Raw genomic sequence first — 22,295 nt, 5'->3', positions numbered from 1 at the left:
CTAACTTTCAGCCTGTGGCACTGAATGAAGAAGAGGAAAGTGGGGTCTAGGTGGACACCCTCACACAAACACACACACACACACCCTCACACACCCTCTCACACACACACACCCTCACACACCCTCACACACACACACACACACTCACACACCCTCACACAAACACACACACCCTCACACACCTTCACACACACACCCTCACACACCCTCACACACACACACATAGACACACACACACACACACTCACACACACACACACATACACAGACACAGACACACACACACTCACACGCACACGCACACACCCTCACACATTACATTACATTACATTATTGGCATTTGGCAGACGCTCTTATCCAGAGCGACGTACAGTTGATTAGACTAAGCAGGAGACAATCCTCCCCTGGAGCAATGCAGGGTTAAGGGCCTTGCTCAAGGGCCCAACGGCTGTGCGGATCTTATTGTGGCTACACCGGGATTAGAACCACCGACCTTGCGTGTCCCAGTCATTTACCTTAACCACTACGCTACACACCCTCACACACACACACACACACCCTCACACACACACCTACACTCACACACACACACACTCACACACACACCTACACTCGGACACACACCTACACACACACACCCTCACACACCCTCACACACACACCTACACTCACACACACACACACACACCCTCACACACACACCTACACTCGGACACACACCTACACACACACACCCTCACACACCCTCACACACACACCTACACTCACACACACACACACACACCCTCACACACACACACCTTCACACACACACCTACACACACACACACCCTCACACACACCCACACGCACACACACTCACTCACACACACACACCTACACTCAAACACACACACACACTCACATCCACACTCACACACACACACATCCTCACACACACCCACACTCACACTCACACACACTCACACTCACACACACACACACACACACCTACACTCACACACACTCACACACACACCTACAGTGCAGTCCATACGAAGGTACAATTTTTGACATTAGATTTGAAATGAAACAATGAATATGAGGTTTAAATTGCAGACCTTTAATTTGAGGGTATTTACAGCTATATCGGGTGATCCGTGTAGGAATTAAAGCCTTTTCATACTGTACACAGTCCCCCCATTTAATTGGACCAAAAGTAATTGGACAGTTTGCATCTCTGCAGTTTCTGGTTATTCAGGTGTAACTTTGACCAGTCTCGCCCTTCTCCTCTGATGTCTCTCATTAACGAGGCGTTTCTGTCTGCAGAACTGCTGCTCACTTCACGCCAGGACATCAGCAGCATCCTCAGAGTGACACAGTGAGGATAGAGTGCATTAGGCACTTGGGATGACCATTGTCATCTATTGATTAAAGCCTCGTAAATGCCACAGGCAAAAATTACTGAGCTTTTTAAACAGATTTGCCGATGACATCAAGATTTGCCGATGACATCTAGTGTATACAGTGGACAGAATTACTTGAATTCTGAAATGCTGCCATTGCTTATGACGAGTCCCCCCCAAGTGGCCATTGCTAATATTGCATGAGCTTGATACAGGACTCTGCAGCAATAAACTAGCAATATAAATGCAATTAATCAGTTGCTTTTGCCTCTTAAACAGTGCCTTAAAGTATTCACCCTCTTGAACCTTTTGACATTTTATCCTGTTAGTTACACCTTAACATTTAAATCCATTTAAATATCCCCCCCTCCATCAACACAAATTCAACACATTTATGGTGCAGATTTTTATTTTTTTTCAACATTCAAAAATGAAGATGCGTTTCATATACAAAAAATATTCAGCCAAGCAAGTAATGATGCAACATCAAAAAAGCAGTAATGCAAGTTAACTATCCTAACCAAGAACTAAAGTGCATATTAAAAATACACACAGACTTAAACAATAACAAGGCCGAAAGAGAGACATAAAACCATACAAATATAATATAGAACTAGGAGACCACTGAGGATGGGAGGATATCCTCACTGCAAAATGGGAAGATATGGCCAGCGTGTAGGGTTTCAAATTGTCTTGGAGGTATGGTAGAGCTGTTGCAGAAGACCTGTAGACCCACCAAGGTTTTTAAACTTAATGCACACTAGTGCTGTAGACCTGTAGACCCACTAAGGTTTTTAAACTTAATGCACACTAATGAGGAACGACACTAATGAGAAACGACACTGAAGACAAGCTCTCCCGTTACAGGCTGAACTCACTGCACAGGCTTCAGTGGCTTGAGCTGGAGAACGGTGTGAGAACACCATGAGTTCAGTGGCTGGAGCTGGAGAACAGTGTGAGAACACCGTGAACTGGAGCTGGAGAACGGTGTAAGAACACCATGAGTTCAGTGGCTGGAGCTGGAGAACAGTATGAGAACACCGTGAACTGGAGCTGGAGAACAGTGTAAGAACACCGTGAACTGGAACTGGAGAACGGTGTAAGAACACCATGAGTTCAGTGGCTGGAGCTGGAGAACGGTGTGAGAACACCGTGAACTGGAGCTGGAGAACGGTGTGAGAACACCGTGAACTGGAGCTGGAGAACGGTGTGAGAACACCGTGAACTGGAGCTGGAGAACGGTGTGAGAACACCGTGAACAGAAAGGGGTTGCAGGCGTAGGGGATGCAGGCAGGGACACACTCAGAGAGAATGCGCACGCCGACTCGCGTGCTGGGAGACGGAGAGACAGTCAGAACCACATGATCAGAACCACACAGTCAGAACCACACGGCATTGAGATCACAGGAGGGGCCTACCCCAGTTCTGGATTCCTGTCCCACCTGGCTATTACACATGTCCATTCTCCTTGGAGCCCAAATACATGGAAATTAAGTCCATGTAGTTTTAAAGTCTTTTTATGGATGCATATGAGCAGTTCAAATGTAGTGTAGCTCTTAGTATAAAAACATAGATCTACTTTCACATTTATCCTTAATATGTACATTTGAATATTTTGAAAATATTTATAAATGATATAAATATCATATAAATGTAATTCCAATATTTAATTTGTCAAATATACAACAGCCATGTAAAGATTTGGTACCATTTAGGAATGATAATGGCATATAAACATACTTTTTCTAGAAGACATAGGGGGGACATTTTGAGATATTGATATTTAGCTTCAACAACTACTGTAGTGGCGGCACGGATGGTGCAGTGGGTAGCACTGCCGCCTCACAGCAAGGAGGTCCTGGGTTTGAATCCCCGTCAGCCGGGGCCTCTCTGTGTGGAGTCTGCGTGGGTTTCCTCCGGGTACTCCGGTTTCCTCCCACAGTCCAAAGACATGCAGGTTAGGCTGATTGGAGAGTCTAAATTGCCTGTAGGCATGAGTGTGTGAGTGAATGGTGCATGTGCCCTGCGATGGACTGGCGACCTGTCCAGGGTGTATTCCTGCCTTTCGCCCAATGTATGTAGGGATAGGCTCCAGCCCCCCTGTGACCCTGATCGGGATAAGCGGGTTCAGATAATGGATGGATGGATGGAACTACTGTAGTTTCATAAAATATGAGGCGATGATCAGAAAGTGTTTTAGACCAGCTGTGTCAAGTAAGACACTTAACTTATAGCTATAGCTACAAAATTTCTGAACCAAAATATCTGGGGAATTGCAGTTGGGTTTTTTAAATATAATCTCTCATTTCTATTCTGGGGTACTTTGTGGAAAAATATTTTCTGCCATTTAAAATGAGAATTTAGAAAAAACCCTCTAATTCCCCAGCCATCATGTCAATGGAAAATGAACTCTTAATCCACTGAGATAAAAAGTGTTTTAAATAATATGGAAATGTATTATTTTAAATTATGCATGGACTAATTCAGATATGATCCTAAATAAATAATGTCATAATGCAAGAAATGTCAAAATGTGAATGCAAATGCAAAAATGATCAGTGCCAGTATGACCTAGTTCAGCTAATTAGCCACCGTGGGCTATCGTCACGCTCAGCGATTACCAACTTCTATGCTCATTTATCACTGAGCACGATATGTTGTACCAGAGAAAGAAGTATCACAAATATGTACAGCCAAAATATTTATTTTTTTATAGTTGCCCACACAGATTATCCTCTATTTGTCATGACATTGCTGTGAAGTCAAGAAGCTTCCTCAAAGCATTGCAGTGGTCTGAAAGATGCTCTAATCATTTCAATAGGAAAGACAAAGGAAAAGTTTTCTTCAATCTGCCAAACATCTACCTAAATATACTTTTAAATACTAAATGAGAACCTTTCCATGTCCAAAATGCTATACATACTGCATAAGCAGTCTTTATTTCTTTAAGTCCTACACAAAGGATACAAAAATATGCACATATTTTAAATGTAGGTTATGTTCATGGTTCAAGAGCAAAGGACACACTGTGCTCGATCAGTACGGCTGCCATACAGGTTGGTAATTGACAGCACAAACTCTGTATTAATGAGTTCATGAAGCCTGAATGAAAGAGGATGAACAAGCTCAGAAGACTACCCGGCTGTCTCTCTGGATTACTTCCTCCACCTCCTCTGGGCTCAGCTCATTACCTCTCAACCTGCAGGGTAATGAAAACAAGGGGAGGGGAGCATGGCCAAATTTTCAAAAACATAACATTATCACAAACCTATCTAGTCCCTTTCTATGCATGCAAGTCAGTCCTGCTATTAATATTATTGTGAGTGTAGTAGAGTTTAGGGACATGTAAGCATGGTGAATCGAGAGAACAGGAGTACTGTTAGCGGGGGACCATTATGCTTGAGCTCAGCATGGTAATGTACAGCATCTCTTGTGAAGAGCAGATGTGGATCAAAGCAGACCTTACCACTCAAGCACAGTAGAATCCAACCGTTGCTATGATTCAGATTTTTTTTGGTCCAATAGCAGCTCCGGGAGACTACCTTTGGCATCAGTTGTCTGATACCGCCGAGCGGTCAGAGGTCTCCCGAAAATCAGCAAACACCACCACAGGCGGAAGTGAAGTTTCAAAACTTTTAGGATCCATAGACTTGCAGAAAAGCTCTATGGCATGATCCTGTCACTAACTGATGAACCGTGGCAAGTTGACAAACCGCACAGTGCAGGGGATTCCCCCGGTAATGTGCTGTAATGCGTAGGGGAACCCCCGGTGATGTAATCTGCATCCTCACCCCCTCCGCTCAGTCTCGCAGAAACTATTCACAATCACCAGAGTTACTGTATGCCCTGTACCGACTGTTGTATTAAACAACATTTAATAGTTACCAAACAGCATCCACACAGCAAACTACTACATATCCAATTTGTCTACTATAGCCTTTGGCTATCTCTACATGCTCGATGATCCCTTAACTATAAACTAAAGGCCATCTCACCAGACTGATTTCACAGTGGTGTTTTCCTCCAGTGCTCTTAGTAGATATTCTACCCCTTCTCTGGTGATGCAGTTCTTGGTTAACCTGTCAAGACAAAGCAGATGGGGATCAAGGAGTTCAGCAATATAACATTTAGGGATTTCATACTTTGGTCTACAGCATCAAATCTGGACCTCCAAACCCAATTCCAACCCTGGTTTTCTTTTCTCCCATGTCAGGCTCTGTGTTTTTCATTGTCTACGTGTTGTCTAAGTTGTTAGCGTTTCCATGTATTGTTACCCTCCGTGCACACCATAGTCTGTTTCCTGTTTATCCATGCTCTGCTGGCAATCGCACAATTGAATATTTTTATGATTATTTTAAGTGTTTGAGAAGAAAATATGAAGCAAATATTGCAAAATATGATATTTTAAATTAAAACAGATTGTTCAATGGTATAATATTAACAGCATTAAACTGAAGATGTCCTTTTGAATGTTCTTGACGCTCATCCTAAATGACCATTCATTGTGCCATACTGCAACCGCTTACTTCAGCAGCTTCTGCCACCATTCACTCTACAATATGTGCCCTAATGTGTGAGTGGCATTTAAACATAGATATAGGGAAGTAGAGCAGCAATGTGATATTGTTAGTTTACAATGCCCCAATTAGTTGCTATAGAAATGCAAGTAAGAGTGATTATACCCAGAGTAGTTTGTATGGTAAATATTTTAATATCATTACTAAAACATGCTGTCACGTTTCAGGTCTGTCTCGCCATGTTTTATGTTTATTCATTTTGTATTAGTCTTGTATTGTCTTATCATGTATTATGTTAGTCTAGGTTCGTCATGTTGTTTAGTTATGTTTTGTTATGATTTATTTTCTTGTCATGTTTAGTTATGTCTCGTTACGATTTATTTTCTTGTCATGTCTAGTTATGTTTTTTGTACGATTATATTACCTGGTTATGTTGAGTGGTTATCGTCTTAGTTTCGCTTTGTGTTATGTTTTGATGTATGTTTATTGTTACGTTAACTGATCGTTGTTTATGCATACACTTTTACATGTCTTTCCGCAAACCTTGCGTTCCGCCTTTTCTCTCTCTCTCCTTCTGTCATTCACTCCCTAATTGTTTCCATTTGTCTATTTACTAAAACTACTAACGCTAGATCAGGATTGGGTAGAAACTAACAAACTAATCATGTGTTCATGTTACCTTACGTTTCTCGTGCATGTCATTTACTAATTTACTAATGCTAGGGCAGGATAGGTTTATTACTAACGATGACTAATCTCCTTGTTAAACTAGTCATCCATCGCACCTGTTTTCCATTTCCTTGCTACGCTCTAACTAATTGTCTACACCTGTCTACAACCGCATTTATAGCCCAGTCGCGCTACTGTTCACTGCGAAATTGTCTGCCTCTAGTTTTACTACGCAACTCTTGAGCATTATTTTCTGATTGATTCACGTTAAGATCCAAGCCTGTTTTACCGACCATCGTTATTGATTTCTGTTTCGTTGACCATTGTTTGTTTTTGACCACGTCCTCGCCTACCGTCTTTGTACTTTTGCCTCGCTGATTGTTTTATGGTTTCGACTTCCGCATCGCCCTCGACTACGACTCTGCCTGCCGTCCGCCTGTACATCTGCCCCGCTGACAGCTCTCCTGCTACCGGACCCCCCTGCACGTTTACCAACTACGAGTTTGCCTCTTCCCTCGGCACCGTGCTGTTTGTTTGTTTAATATTTGTTTGGCTGGATCTACGTGTATGGACATTGCTTGTTTTGACTACGCTCCTAGGATTCGTCCCGAATAAAGCCCTGACGGGACTTTATCTAACCTTTGTTTCTGAGTCATGCATTTTGGGTCCAATCCCCACGCACCCGTCTCACATGCCAGAACGTCTGGTTTCATGAATATTACAATTTTGCATCTTATTTGACCACTAGCTCAATCCAGAATACAGCTCTATCCTCTAAAAAGTGTGACCCCCAGGATCCACTGTTCTGTTACTAAGCATTTAATTAGAAGCAGTCTGAATTACATTAATTACACAAATAACATCATCTAATTTATTGGGTCTGAATTGCTGATATTATGGTGGAAACCAGTGACTCTTTAGGACCAGGATTAATGACTTACCACAAGTCCTCGAGTGTTTTACTGCTCCTGATGAGTTCAGCTAGAGCACACGCCCCAGCATTACCAATCCCATTGTCTACCAGACTGTGAGAAACAGCACAAGGCCATCACACTTTTACAACATATCTTGTAAACACAGATTTTATACACTCACTAAGCACTTTATTAGGAACACTGTACTGGGTAGGCCCCACTTTGCTCTCAAAACAGCTTCAATTCTTCATGGCATGGGTTCCACAAGATGTTGAATTTAGTTTTTTATGATTCTGTTCCATGTTGACATGATTGTATAATGCAGATTTGTCAGCTACACATTCATGCTGCGAATCTCCCATTCTACCACATCCCAAAGGTGCCCTATTGGATTCAGATCTGGTGTCTGGGAAGGCCACTGAAGAACATAGAGCACTTCATTAGGTATTTATTAGATTTCTTTTGAAGACTTATCTTAATAAGTAGCCTATCCACTTAGAGGTTTGATGCGTTGTGTGTTCCGAAATGCTCTTCTGAATACCACTTCTGTAATGTGTGGTTATTTTTGCGTTACTGTCACCTTCCAGCCAGCCTGGCCCTTCTCCTCTGACCTCTCTCATTAACAAGGTGTTTCTGCCCAAGGAACTGCTGTTCACTGGATGTTTTTTTGTCTTTCGTACCATTCTCTGAAAACTCTAGAGACTGTTGTGAATGAAAATCCCAGGAGATCAGCAGTTTGAGATACTCAAACCAACAAATATCCCACGGTCAAAGTCACTGAGATCACGTTTCTTCCCCATTTTTGTTTGTCCCCATTTCTTCCTATTTTGGGCTAGAAAAGGAAGAACCCTATGAAGCCATATATCACTTCTGGATTTTCCCTGTCAGTGACCTGGACATTTTCAGAAAAGTTATTTCATGGCTCAATCAGCTTCATAAGAAATACATTATTATAACAGCTGAACCATGATGGGGAGTCAGAACAGAAAAGCTGCTTTATTACCTGAGCCACACCAGGCTGGGGCTGTCCTGCAGAGCCTGGGCGAGAGCCACTGCCCCCCGGTCTCTGACCTTGTTCCCCCAGAGCCTGTGAACCACACCATGAAACAGCAAGTCTATACCACACCATGGAACAACACAAGTCTATACTACACCATGGAACAACACAAGTCTATACCACACCATGGAACAACACAAGTCCATACTACACCATGGAACAACAAGTCTTTACCACACAATGGAACAACACAAGTCCATACCACACCATGGAACAACACAAGTCCATACCACACCATGGAACAACAAGTCTATACCACACCATGGAACAACAAGTCTATACCACACCATGGAACAACACAAGTCTATACCACACCATGGAACAACAAGCCTATACCACACAATGGAACAACACAAGTCCATACCACACCATGGAACAACACAAGTCCATACCACACCATGGAACAACAAGTATATACCACACCATGGAACAACAAGTCTATACCACACAATGGAACAACACAAGTCCATACCACACCATGGAACAACAAGTCTATACCACACCATGGAACAACACAAGTCTATACCACATCATGGAACAACACAAGTATATACCACACCATGGAACAACAAGCCTATACCACACCATGGAACAGCACAAGTCCATACCACACCATGGAACAACAAGTCTATACCACACCATGGAACAACAAGTCTATACCACACCATGGAACAACACAAGTCCATACCACACCATGGAACAACACAAGTCTATACCACACCATGGAACAACAAGTCTATACCACACCATGGAACAGCACAAGTCTATACCACACCATGGAACAACAAGTCTATACCACACCATGGAACAACAAGCCTATACCACACCATGGAACAGCACAAGTCTATACCACACCATGGAACAACAAGTCTATACCACACCATGGAACAACACAAGCCTATAACACACTGCTGATGCACAATATAAACACAATGCTTGTATTTCTCAAACCAAAAATACCCAGAATTGATTCAAAATGCTCAACAACATTAAAAACAATTCTGAAATCCTTAAAAATTAAACCATTCAAAATACATTTTGGATGACACACTAAATTAATTTTGGTTGAGATCAAAAACTGTAACAATCAACAAGTCTAGGGCTACCATGTTGATTTAAAAAATCAACCAAAAACAATGTTCTGCTAAACAAAAGTATGTAAACAAACTTCTTACAAACTAATACAACTACGAGAACACAAATATGGCCATATCCCCTCAGAAATTGATATTTTGTTATCTCTTTACATTAAGAAAATTAAACCAAAAGAAGGCAAAATATCACTTGGATTTCTAGTCCCATAAGACAATTCAAAATTCAGACAGTTTGGCTAAAAGAGTGAAAGCTAGCAACATTGATGCTCTCACCCCAAGAACTGCAGGGATCTGTTTGATCTCAGGCCTTCTGCCAGCTGCTCCGCCCCCTCAGCTGTGAGGTAATTGTTCCCCAGCCTGCAAGACAAGGCCTGCCAATCAGAAAAGCCATTGGGAAACTGGTATTCATACCTCCTATTCTCCATTACTAAGATGCAGCAGCTACGTTGCTTACAGAATGGAGTCAAAATGATCAAGCAAAACATTTCTGATTGAGCGCAAACAAATATACACTCAATGAGTACATTATTAGGTATTTATTAGACTCAGACCACTAGTCGAGATACTTCTACTTTGCATTTGTTTCGAATGTAAAACTACTTTTTTCATTACAGATGATAATATCAGTTTAACAATTTAAGTAAAAAGTTGATTCTTTGAAAAATGTATATGAATTTCAGAATATCTTAGTATTTGGCATGGCCCCCTTTTGATTTAATGACTGCTTGCATGGACTCCACAAGTTTGCGCAAAGCCTGATGATCCATGTTATCCCAGAATTATTTCACAATGCTCCAAAGAGCTTCTTGTGATGTTACAGAATGCTTGGCTTTCTCAGTCTTCAGGTGCCCCCATAAATGTTCAATGGGTTTGAGGTCAGGTGTTGGTCAGGTGTTGCAAAAAGTCAGGTGACTGTGGAGGAAATTCCATGACAGTCAGGACTCCTTGGTCATCTTTGGTCTTCAAATAGTGCAAAGCTTTGAGGTGTGTTTGGGGTCATTATCCTGCTGCAGTATGAATCCATCTCCGAAGATTCAAACCAGAGGGTATAGCCTGAAGAATGGAGTGGCACTTCTCCTTGGTCAGGGTTAGTCAATTTGGTGCAGGTGTCCAACTCCAGAGTAAGCGAAACAGACTTGAATATTCCCAGCACCATGTTTCACTGCGGTATCATTGTCTTCCTGTTTGTCTCCTTACATACATCCTTCTGTTACGGCCATGAATCTCAAACTTGGATTGACTTTTCAGTCATCCACTGTGAAATACTGGTATTTCTTAGCCCACCCCAAGTGTTTGGCTTGTTTACCCTCCTGAGAAGTGGCTTAGCTACTTGTCCTCTGAGCCCACTAAAAGTCAGCCTTCTTTTGACAGTACTTTTGCTGATTGGAGTACTTCTTTCTTTATTTAGCACATTCTGTATCTGTAATGAAGTTGTTTTTCAATCTCTCAGGGAAGTAAGCTTGATGTATTGATGTTCTGATGGTGTCATTTGGCAGGTGGTCACTTTTGGTCTGCCTGATCGTGCTTTGGATACAACCAGAAATCCAGTTCCCCCCTAGAAACCTTTAGTCTTTCCATGATTTGACGCTGAGAGAGCCCCTCTTTGCTTAGAATAACAATTTGACTTCTGACACTTTCACTTAGTTCTGATGCCATTTTTCCACTGTCACAATGTTACTTAGTAAGAAATGATCTGCTGGAAACTTGAGGCACAGCCATATTTATACAGGTGAACACTGAATACAAGTTGAATTACTTTATCAAGCCTCTGATGAGTAGATGTTATCTGAACGCATACTTCAATGGAAGGGATACAACTCAAGGAAATCTCACCTTTTGTACAAAGGAGTTAAGTTTGTCAATGCCCCAAATTTGCTTAAATTTGAGCTAGAAATAGTGCAGAATCTTAAATATTTCTTCATTTTACTTGATTTTAGCTTGATTTTAAATGTTTCGGAATTCTGAAACTTTCTGATTATTTCCAGGTTTACCTGAAAATATTCAAGTTTTTAAATGCATTAATGTGACAAACAAATTTCCTGGCATTCATTTTCCACAAAAAATTAACTGTTACAGAGAATATTTTGTATTTCATTAAATAAAGTAAAGTAGCATATTAAGCAGAATACCCTTTTTCCATTTCTAACTTGATCATGGATATCTGGGATTACCTGAAGAGCTAAATGAGAAAAGTTTAATTTTAGTGTTTACCTTAATGAGAGAAAATGTTGCTTCCTTTTCAGAAGTTCAGCGAAGTACTTTGTGCAGGCATCAGTTAACTTGTTATTAAATAGACTGCAAGAAATGACAAAATATATCAAGTTCGAAATTGACTCTTGTACCTTTCTGGACAGGTTTTGTGGCACCCTTGCAAAATGGACGACTATAATACTACGATATATTGCATTGCAGAAAGGGAATTACCACTACCAACACCAGAACGGAAAATCTTATAGTGGTTTGTTTACCGTTTTTTGTGAATAACAAGGGTAAGAATCATGCATCAACTTAATAGTGTTTAATTGTGTGTTACTTAACTCTGCTTAAACTCTTTATGCCCAGATCAGGTCAATAATCTTCCTTCGACTTGCGTTCATAATTTAGGTATAATTTAGGCTCATAAATTTGCAAAATTTGAGGGTGATATGAAAACCCACAAAAGATCTATGATGCACAATGTAAGCAGTGTACTCTGGTGTCTTTTAGCATCTCCAAATCTATCTAAAATGATCAAATTGTGCATGGCTGTAAATCATGTAAATCATATAGTTTATTACAAATCAAAACGGAAACTAACTCTTAATTTCCAAGTGGGAATTAAAATCTTTTCATTGGCATAGGATATCTAGGTGTCCAAAAACGTATCCAAAACCTCTTTGTAGGTATTAATAAATTACTTTTTATCCATTAGTTTTCTGTGCTGTGAAGTACAGTCATTTTTTGCTGCAAGGGTATTTCAACAATCTATTTCAACACATTTCATGGAATGAAGTGGAAATCATTCTAACAAAGCATGTCTCTGAGCCGGTACACTCAGTAACAGTGCCCTGCAAAGCAGAGACTCTGTCAACTATATAATTTAAAATGGGTACTTGAAGGGCCCTCATTGTATACCACTGCCCGTACTGAGACTGAACTATTTACTCACACGGTTATACTCACCCAATCTTCTGGAGATTCTCACACTGGATAGCCTTGTCAATCAGTTTGCGGATTCCCTCATCTGATATGTTATTGTGCCTGAGACTGGTGAATCATAGAAGGAAGTTAACAAATCCCATTTTGATGGATTTTGCTATATACATTATATTCTGTATATTCAGACAATTTACTTGTCTATCAGATGCTCTTATCCTGAGTGACTTACGTACACAGCATACATATTTATACAATATCAATGTATAAAGCTGTAAGTATTGAAGAAATGATGATTAAGTATCATTTACTTTGAATCAGTATTATTGTGTTGACTTGTGTTTTATCATACATTTTGCAGCAGCTATCTTGGCCAGTGATCATGAAAAAGGGATGTTCATGTCAAAGGACTTCCTGGATAAATAAAGGTTATTACTGTAATAATGAAAAATAATTTGAAACTCCTTACATCCCTTGAAACTCCTTACTCCCTATCCCCTCTCCCCTTCCACAATCTATCTCAAATGATGTTCTCCTTTTTCTCTCCTCTCTAATCAACACCTCCCTCTCTTCCGGCACCATGCCCTCTTCCCTGAAGAGGGCCAGAGTCACTCCCCTGCTCAAAAAACCTACTCTTGACCCCTCTGCTCTGAACAACTACCGGCCTGTCTCTTTTCTTCCCTTTCTCGCTAAAACTCTGGAATGGGTGGTCTGCTCCCAACTGTCCTCTTATCTTCTCTAGAACAATCTCCACGATCCCGACCAGTCCGGCTTCAAGAGTGACCACTCCACAGAGACCGCCCTGCTCGAGGTCACTCCACTCTGCTAAAGCCAAATCCCTCTCCTCTGTCCTCATCTTCCTCGACCTGTCGGCTGCAGGTCAACCATGAGATTCTGCTCTCATCACTCACTGGGATGGGTGTCACAGGGTCTGCACTCGCTTGGTTTTCCTCCTACCTCTCTGGTCATTCCTACCAGGTGACTTGGAGGGGCTCAGTCTCTAACCCCCACCCCCTACAAACTGGAGTCCCACAGGGCTCAGTTCTTGGTCCTCTCCTCTTCTCTCTATACACCATGTGTGTTGGTTCTGTTCTTACCATTCTTACGCCGATGACACCCAGCTCTTTCTCTCCTTCCCCCAATACCCAGGTCACCACACAGATCTCTGCCTGCTTGGCTGATATCTCTGCATGGATGACTTCCCACCACCTGAAGCTGAACCTTGCCAAGACTGAGCTTCTCTACATCCCTGCTAAGTCCTCTCCGACAATCGACCTCTCACTGACTGTTGAGGACTTTGTAGTTTCCTTCTCCCACACGGCAAAGAATCTTGGGGTGACTCTTGATAACTGCCTCACCCTGGCTCCACAAGTATCCTCCACTATCAGAACCTGCAGGTTCTTCCTCTACAATATACGCTGTATCCATCATCTCCTGACGGAGAAAGCCACCCAGCTCCTAGTCCAGGCGCTCGTCATTTCCTGTCTGGATTACTGCAACTCCCTCCTAGCCGGTCTCCCAGGTTGTGCCATCAAGCCCCACCAGCTGGTCCAGAATGCTGCAGCCCGCCTGATCACCAGTCAGCCCAGGCCGGCTCATGTCACCCCACTCCGCATTGGCCTTCACTGGCTTCCTATTGCCGCACGCATCCGATTCAAGGCCCTAGTGTTGGCATTTCAGGCTGCTAAGGGAACTGCCCCACCTTACATACAATCCCTGATCACTGCCTACTCCCCAGCTAGACCACTCCGGTCTGCCAGCTCTGGTCGCCTTATGGTTCCCTCACTACGAGCACCTGGCGGTCGAGCTGCACGTTCACGCCTGTTTTCCGTTCTGGTTCCTCAGTGGTGGAATGACTTGCCTACCACTGTCAGGACAGCAGAATCCCTCCCCCTATTTTGACGCAGACTAAATACACACCTAAAAACCTCCTGATTTCCCCCCCCCACACCCTATATCCCTCTTGTCTAACCCAAAAAATTATGAATGTATGTTTAGAACAGCACTTCATATGTATTTTACTGGTTATGGATGTGATGCTTTAACTTGTGGAAGAACCTATGCACTTGCTTTTAATCCAAAGCGATTTGGCCAAAGTCTGCCAAATGGCTAAAATGTAAAAATGTAAATGAGAAATCAATATAGCAAAACAGGGTATTTGTACTCGTACTATATTGAGTGACAGATTTCCAGACAGGGCAGCAGTTGCTCCACACCGACATCGGCCACAGAGTTGTTGTCGAGCTGAAGTCCCACAGAGGTCCGCAGGTGCTGTAACACGTATGCCAGGGCGGTGCACTCCACTGGTCCGATGTTGCAGTAGGTCAGCTTCAGGTGCTCCACCTCAAGCCTGGCCAGGGCATCCTTAGCGACAGCGACATCCTGCATTTCATATATGCACTTAATCAGCCAGACAAACTCCGGCATCGCGTGCATGCTCTTTTTCTCACCCTGAATAGGCTGGGGGATTGATTTGAAGTGCCTCTGCATGCCCTTGGATAGGGCTCTCACCACTTGCCTGCACTTTCTGTCCAGAGTGGGGGCGGGGCAGGCCTGCAGGAGAAGCTTACGGTGCCTCTGGGACAGCAGCCCACACACAAAGGTAGCGGTTATCTCCAGGTTCAGCCTTTCAGCTTCCTGTGCACCCCTCTTCGGGGAACCAGCAGACAGGCAGGGCCCGAAGCATACTTTGGCCAGAACTGACTCCTGCTGGTGCTGAGGGTAGAAGAGGCTTTGAATGGTAGAGCTGCCAATATCGTTATTCAAGACAATGAAGAGTGCAGCAAAGAAGCACTGCATGGTGACGTGGCGGAATTCGTAGTGTCTGCTCTCTGGAGAGGAGTGGTCCTTGGTGTGAATTAGGAACCCGGTGCAGATGTCCTCTTCTGTCACTCCGTACCTCTGAAGCTCCGCTCCAGAGAAAACGAAGCAAGAGGACCTCAGGCCACCCATCGCCACCCGGCCAAGGCGCATGACGGTGCCCACACGTTCCTGCACCCAGTCCGAGCCCAGCCGGGCCCGGCTGGACGAGCAGCGCTGGAAGAAGTGCTGCAGGACCATGAGGTAAATGTCCGTGGTAGTTTGAGGGCTCCTTCCGCCACCCAGGAGCTCTCCGCTGCACTGGGAGACGATCCAGCAGAAGACGGGGATGTGACAGAGGCAAAACAGTGCTGTGTTGCTCTGCAGAGCCTCCAGGACATGATTAGCCACAGAGGGGTTGCCGTGGTGCTTCCTGATGAAGCAGTCTATCCCCTCCGTGGAAAAGCCCTTCAGCAGGACCTCCTTGCGGAGGTACTTCTTCAGGGCGGGGGTCACAGCCACGGGCCGGCTGGTGGCCACCTTCCGCATGCCCTTCATCAGGGAGCCCTGCAGCAGGTTGAAGAGCAGCATGGGCACTGGGGCACACTGCGTGGGGCAGCAAACCCGATGCACATCTGAGAAACCCAGCCTGAACTCGTCCACGCCGTCAAAGGTGAAGAGCACCTTGTGCGGGTGGTCCAGGATGTACTGGAAGATGGTGTCCTGACCCCGGTCCGGCCAGCAGCACTGCGTGAACAGCAGGTCCCTGAGGGAGACCTCACGCTCCTCTGCGCTTAGCTGCCGGCAGTTGAAGGAGAAGAGGAAGAGGTAGTCCTGCAGGGCCGCGCCCCGGGCCCAGAGCTGGAGCAGCCGCTGCAGCATGGTGCTCTTCCCACAGCCTGCCTCGCCGCTCACCAGCACCGTGTCCGCCTCCTCGTTCAGCGTGCCCGCCTGCCCCAGGATGTCCTCCAGGCCCAGGGGCTGCTGGGCCTCGCCGGAGCCCTGCGCCACCTCCAGCAGTGCCTCGGTGTAGATGTCGTCCAGAGACAGGTTCCCCGTGCCACCGTACGTGCTGAGGAAGTGTGACTGGGCAGACAGTGAACTTTTCAGTTTCTTCTGGTACAACAGGCATTCTGCAATGGTACAGATATAGTTCAATACAGCAGACTACACGGTTACTGAACAAGGTGGAATTTATATTGCAAGAAATCCTCCTGAGACCTGAAAATGTATTTTTATCCCCTGTAGAGCAGTGGTTGTGGCCCTTCACAGAACTGGACAGTAACAAGCTGGTGTACAGGTCTGCCTAAGTGGTCACTGAGTGTATATCCTTCAACAGAATTGCTGTTTAACAAGTCAAATTGGCTTGTCTTATTAGTCTTATTAACCCAGCAACAGTCAAAGAAGCCATTATACCAATATGCTGAAGGGGCCACGCATGTAGCTAGATTGTAAAGATTATTACAAAATGATTTAAAAGGAATGCGCTCTGAAGTCATCCACCGCTCAACAGGTCCAAATGCTTCCTGCGAGCATAAGAAAGCTTTCAGTATCTAGTCTTGATTCCAGGCTTTTGATTGCCTTTGGAGTCTTTTCTTGGCATGAACACGAGGAAGCCATTATGAGACTGAGAAATAATGTAAGAAGAAAACAGTCAGGGTCACAGGCAAAACAATAGGCTTACCAAAAAAATCTACTTGGAACAGTTTTGGGGGACTATGAATAGAAAGGGATGTCATTCACAAACGGATCACCTGATATGGATGTCAAATTAAAGGTGAAAGTCTGCATATTAACCTCATTCATTGTTTAATTTCAAATCTAATGTGCTAGAGTAGAGAGCCAACAAACAGAAATTGTCCCACTGTGGTTGTTTTTGCACGTCACATATTTCTCTTCCTTTTTCTCATTTCTCAGTTACCCATAAATAACACTGTGTAATACTGTAAATAACACACTTTTCTTTTATTCCACCTCTTTGTTGCAACAGTAACGTGTCAGTCATTTGCTCTACTGCCAAACTAAAAAATGGGAAAAACATACATTGTTTGCTTGTAACTAGACATATGGTAAGCAAAAATTAAAGGTATTTTTAGCAGGAGCAAAGATTGTCTCTTGGTTGATCTATACCACTCAGCAGTCATCTTGTCACTAATGCACAAACTCCAGCACACCTGCCGTGCGTCACAGTGAAACGCACTGGAGCTGTATTTTTGAAAGACATTATTACTCTAGCAACAAAGCTACCGACAGCTAGCCAGAATAAAATGCCTTGTTTTATAGGTGGGTGAGCTTCATCTTGGGGGTGTAGGCAGGGGTTGAGAAAGGGGGCATATGTGTATCTTTTGTGAAGTCATAGAAAAGGAGCAGTATGCCTTTCATCTTTCACATTATAATCTTGATTTTTTTATGCATGTTTGTGTGTGCCCCTGTGTGTGTAACAGTGTGTATGCATGTTGGGAACCTGCATATGTAGGCACATTATTATATTACAAAATAGCAATGAAACTGCAACATGATTTAAACCCAAGTTTTACGACCAACCTGGCAGTCCACATGGGCGCACAGCCATTTTGCTATTTTAACAGCATAGACGCTGTTAACTGATAACTGTGTCTGCCTGATAGATAGAGTTCTTAAAAAACATTTCAGCCAAAATGCTTCAAGGATGGTCAACGCCCATGTGAGTAAGTACCTGCAGGATGTTCCTCCTTTTCAGGTGCTGACGGGCTGCCTTCAGACTTCTGGATGTGCTGTAACAGAATAGTTGCTGCAGATTCCCCTTTTGACTGTACCAGGTCCAGTAGACGTCTTGCCTGTGTAACAAAAGTTTATTTCTAATATTCAGATTATAGTTACTGTAAGGTCCCTTGATTATTTTGCTTTTTCATTTAAAAAAAAGATTTTGACTGGGAAGCATTCAAAGCAGAGAACTGATGTGGAGGACTGGTTAGGTTAACGTGGAAGTCAATGAAGAGTTATACAAAGACAGGAAATAGCGATTGCTCATTGCTACTGAATGTGGTTCCGCCGGTTCCATCAGTGTCAACTCAGCTACTCTGCGGCTGAAACTATCCGCAAAGCCTTTTTATGTTGTGACTGTGGAGCCGCCCAAAGGACCGACAACACACCCATATACAAATCCCACACATAGCCCCCGTTGGGTTTCCAGCCATGTCTCCTGCTGTACTGCGATCCCATATCTATCTGTGACCTCCTGTCGGGGGGAAGTGGGGACCTCTTGCCTGCTGCGATGGTGTGTAGAGGAGCAGCTGCACCTCCTCGCAGTCGCAGGTGGTGAAGTCCCCAGACTGGAGCAGGGCTCGCAGGGCCGCGCTGATGCCCCTCCGCAGGCTCCTCACCAGGAGCGGTCTGCGGCTCCTCAGGGCCTGGGCAGCGGGCATGGGGCCAGCCTCTCCCCCCTCCTGGGGCGGCTCGCAGCCTCCCAATGACAGGGCTGCTCTCCGGGCCTCTGGGAAGACCCGGCTACAGGCTGCCAGGAGCAAGCCGCAGGCGGACTCTCCCTTGATGCACACCAGGTCCAGCAGCCCCCTGACTCTGGAGCTCAAAGCCTGGCCTGGCACACTCAGGCCCTGGTAGTCCTCCCAGGCTAGCAGGCCCCAGGCCAGCAGCAGGTCCATCACGCTCTCCAGCCCCTCGACAGATCCCCCGAGGCAGAGGGCCTGGAGCAGCTCCTCCCTCTGCCCCTGGACCAACCGCAGCGCACCCATGCCTCATCCTTCGCCAGCCCTGTGTGTCCAGGAGGAATTCCGCTCAGAGTAATTCAGCTCAAGTGTAATTCAGCTCAGAGTACTTCAGCTCATAGTAATTCAGCTCAGAGTAATTCAGCTCAGAGTAATTCAGCTCAGAGTACTTCAGCTCAGAGTAATTCAGGCCTATGCAGACATCTTTGTCAAGCTTCATTACATGATCATGGAGAGAAGTACAAGAATTTGTAGTTCTCTGAAACTATAATGCATTCAACAAATAGTTTCAAATGAATTCAAACGTTTCAATGACCATGTGGCCACACTTTCAGACCACATAGATATAATTCTATACTATATAGAAAATCAATCATATCTATCATTTAACCCGAAAGATAAACCCCAATATAAAAAAAATACATTGTCTCTCAAAGTATATAGCAAAGCAAAATCATTTGCTTACTGACGTGATTCATTAACAATGGGTACATACTATTGCACACATTCACTCACTGAGCACTTTATTAGATATTAGGTAATGCAAATATCTAATCAGCCAATTATGTGGCAGTAACTAAATGCATAAAAGCATGCAGGCTTGGTCAAGAGCTTCAGCTGTTTTTCAGGGAAGAAATGTGATGTAAATGACTTTGACTGTGGAATGATTGTTGATGCCAGAAAGAGTGCTGATCTCTAGAGCTTGCAGAGAAGTTTTTTTCATGGTGCAAAAAACTAAAAAACATTCAGTCAGCAGCAGTTCTGGGGTCAAAAACGCCTTGTTAATGAGAGATGTCAGTGGAGAAGGGCCAGACTGGTCAAAGCTGACAGGAAGGTGACAGTAACACAAAATGCGTCAAACCTCTTAAGTGGATAGGCTACAGCAGCAGAGGACCAATAAGTCTAAAAATGAAGTCTAATGAATACCTAATAAAGTGCTCACTGAGTATGTATTTCTGAGTATGTATTTATCATAATCTGGAGTTGAGCACGACCTGTCAGAAAATAAGGTTGAAGCTTTAAGAAGAACTGTAGTGTTCTCTGTTTACCAGCAGCTTGACTAAAATCGCAGTTCAGAGCAGGATTGCATATCATCAAAAACTAGTATCGACAGGTCCTTAAATTAGAACATTGTTATATAAATCTCAGACCCCATGGGTTATTGTAAAAGCTTACTTACTTTTCTCAACAAGGTCGTGTTCACTTTCAGTCATGAATTTAACTGGAGGAGACAGAATCCACAATGCTCCCTGAACGCAATGGTGTCACTTCTCAAACAAATTGTATCTCACAGCAGCTATGACTACTTCCTCATTCTATAAACGTTTCTAAAAAAGAAAAAACAACTCTTAAAGCCTGCCTCTGTAGAAGTGGCAAAATGGGGGACTTACTTAAACACACATGGGATGTCATAAACAGCAACATAACATTTATTACAGAATGCCAATTTAGAATTTTAAGACACTTTATTCATTAAGGTCAATAAGGTTTCCGTTCATGGGGGCGGAGGGTGGGGCAAATACAGAGGAACCAGACCCAGGAACCAGACCCAGGAACCAGACCCAGGGACCAGACCCAGGAACCAGACCCAGGAACCAGACCCAGGAACCAGACCCAAGAACCAGACCCAGGAACCAGACCCAGGAACCAGACCCAGGATTGACTAGTTAAACCTGTTAAGGAACGTACACGAGGATTACTCATTGACAAAATATTACAAACATAAAAATATTTTTGCAATGCCAAAAACTAAAATTTATATATATATAACAATAAAATAGAAGGGCAATCACTCATGCATACAGTAGTGAAGCCATTGGCAGAAGTGCTGGGGGTGAGTGGTGACCTCACAGCCCAGAGGCAGAGATGACCAGGCTGAGAGATCTGGTGTTGACAAAGAAGAACAGAGCTATGGGGCACCACCCCAGGTGATCAGGAAGGAACCAGCGGTGAGGTAGTATGCTAATCAATCAGGGGCCCTGCCATGGGTCCTCTCAAGCCCCGGTCCTCTCAATCAGGGGCCCTGCCATGGATCCTTCAAGCCCCGGTCCTTGTGCTTCAGTAAGATAGACACAGCTGTTGGGCCCTTGAGCAAGACCCTGCATTTCTCCTGGGGGACTTGTTCCCAGCTTAGTCAGTGTCAGCTAAATAACAAATTATTTTAAACTATGTATGAAACCTAAGGTGATGCAGTTTTTAAAAACGACTTAAACTGAGCCTAGTCTCCACATGAGGGAGCTATTGCAATAATATTAATCTCAGAACTTTCTTGATACAAATCTTTCAACCCTCATTCTACATAAATTATAGTAATACATTTAAAAGGTGCTGCTTTGTTCTTTACAATAATTAAGAGAGAATGTACTAATTGCTAAATTGTTCACTCAATAATAAATGGAGTCACCTGAAGCCCATTTGTTTTTGTGAAAGCAGTGGAGCCTGAATGCAGCGAGAGAATGGAAGCCTTGCCAGATCTGTAAGAATGAGGAGGCAGAGTAGGCGGTGGTGGAAGAAGGGATGGGGGAGGGGCAGCCTGTAGCATAGTGGTTAAGGTAAATGACTGGCACATGCAAGGTTGGTGGTTCTAATCCTGGTGTAGCCACAATAAGATCCACACAGCTGTTGGGCCCTTGAGCAAGGCCCTTAACCCTGCATTGCTCCAGGGGAGGATTGTCTCCTGCTTAGTCTAATCAACTGTACATCGCTCTGGATAAGAGCGTCTGCCAAATGCCAATAATGAGTTGTACAGCACCACTACCCCATTCCTCAAGATGGCTGCACAGATGGTCATGTTGCCTCATTGTTAACCTGGGACATTGACACTGGCATGCTGACCAATTACATTCCTCTCTCTCTATTAATGGGTAGGTCTGGCCATCAAGGTCCATCATCTTCTAAGGAAATTATAGTAGGCAGTTGTGTTGTTGACAGCATCATGTCTGCAATGCATGGAATACACGCAGTTACTTGTACGAACTGAAATAGTGTCTGGTTAACTCCAGAGTTCCTCTCACAGGGCAC

The 22,295-nt window shown here is 43.9% G+C and overlaps 1 protein-coding gene across 2 annotated transcripts; it reads right to left on the bottom strand.

Annotated features, from left to right (window-relative positions):
- Window positions 1-4,086: 4,086 nt before the first annotated feature.
- Window positions 4,087-20,677, bottom strand: nod2 (nucleotide-binding oligomerization domain containing 2). 2 transcript variants are annotated; one of them, XM_061247083.1, is made up of 11 exons: window positions 20,455-20,677; window positions 18,816-19,320; window positions 18,266-18,386; window positions 14,942-16,703; window positions 12,799-12,882; window positions 11,848-11,931; window positions 9,910-9,993; window positions 8,489-8,572; window positions 7,513-7,596; window positions 5,381-5,464; window positions 4,087-4,584 (listed from the first exon to the last, which is right to left on the bottom strand). In XM_061247083.1, the coding sequence occupies exons 2-11, from the start codon at window positions 19,299-19,301 to the stop codon at window positions 4,512-4,514; spliced, it is 2,946 nt and encodes a 981-aa protein (XP_061103067.1). In that variant the 5' UTR covers window positions 19,302-19,320; window positions 20,455-20,677; the 3' UTR covers window positions 4,087-4,511. The 2 variants fall into 2 exon arrangements, with proteins under 2 accessions (XP_061103067.1, XP_061103068.1); XM_061247084.1 differs by lacking the exon at window positions 7,513-7,596.
- Between the last annotated feature and the right edge of the window lie 1,618 nt (window positions 20,678-22,295).

This window comes from Conger conger, chromosome 6, assembly GCF_963514075.1.
Source record: "Conger conger chromosome 6, fConCon1.1, whole genome shotgun sequence".
Classification (NCBI taxonomy): Eukaryota; Metazoa; Chordata; class Actinopteri; order Anguilliformes; family Congridae; genus Conger; species Conger conger.
This window is presented reverse-complemented; position numbering and strand designations above follow the sequence as displayed.

Excerpts from the sequence above, each read along its gene's own strand:
- nod2 (XM_061247083.1), bottom strand. The coding sequence starts at position 19,301 with ATGGGTGCGCTGCGGTTGGTCCAGGGGCAGAGGGAGGAGCTGCTCCAG. Across the intron at positions 18,387-18,815 it reads TCTACACACCATCGCAGCAG|GCAAGACGTCTACTGGACCT; the intron begins GCAAGAGGTCCC and ends TTTGTTACACAG. Across the intron at positions 16,704-18,265 it reads AAAGGAGGAACATCCTGCAG|AATGCCTGTTGTACCAGAAG; the intron begins GTACTTACTCAC and ends GTACCATTGCAG.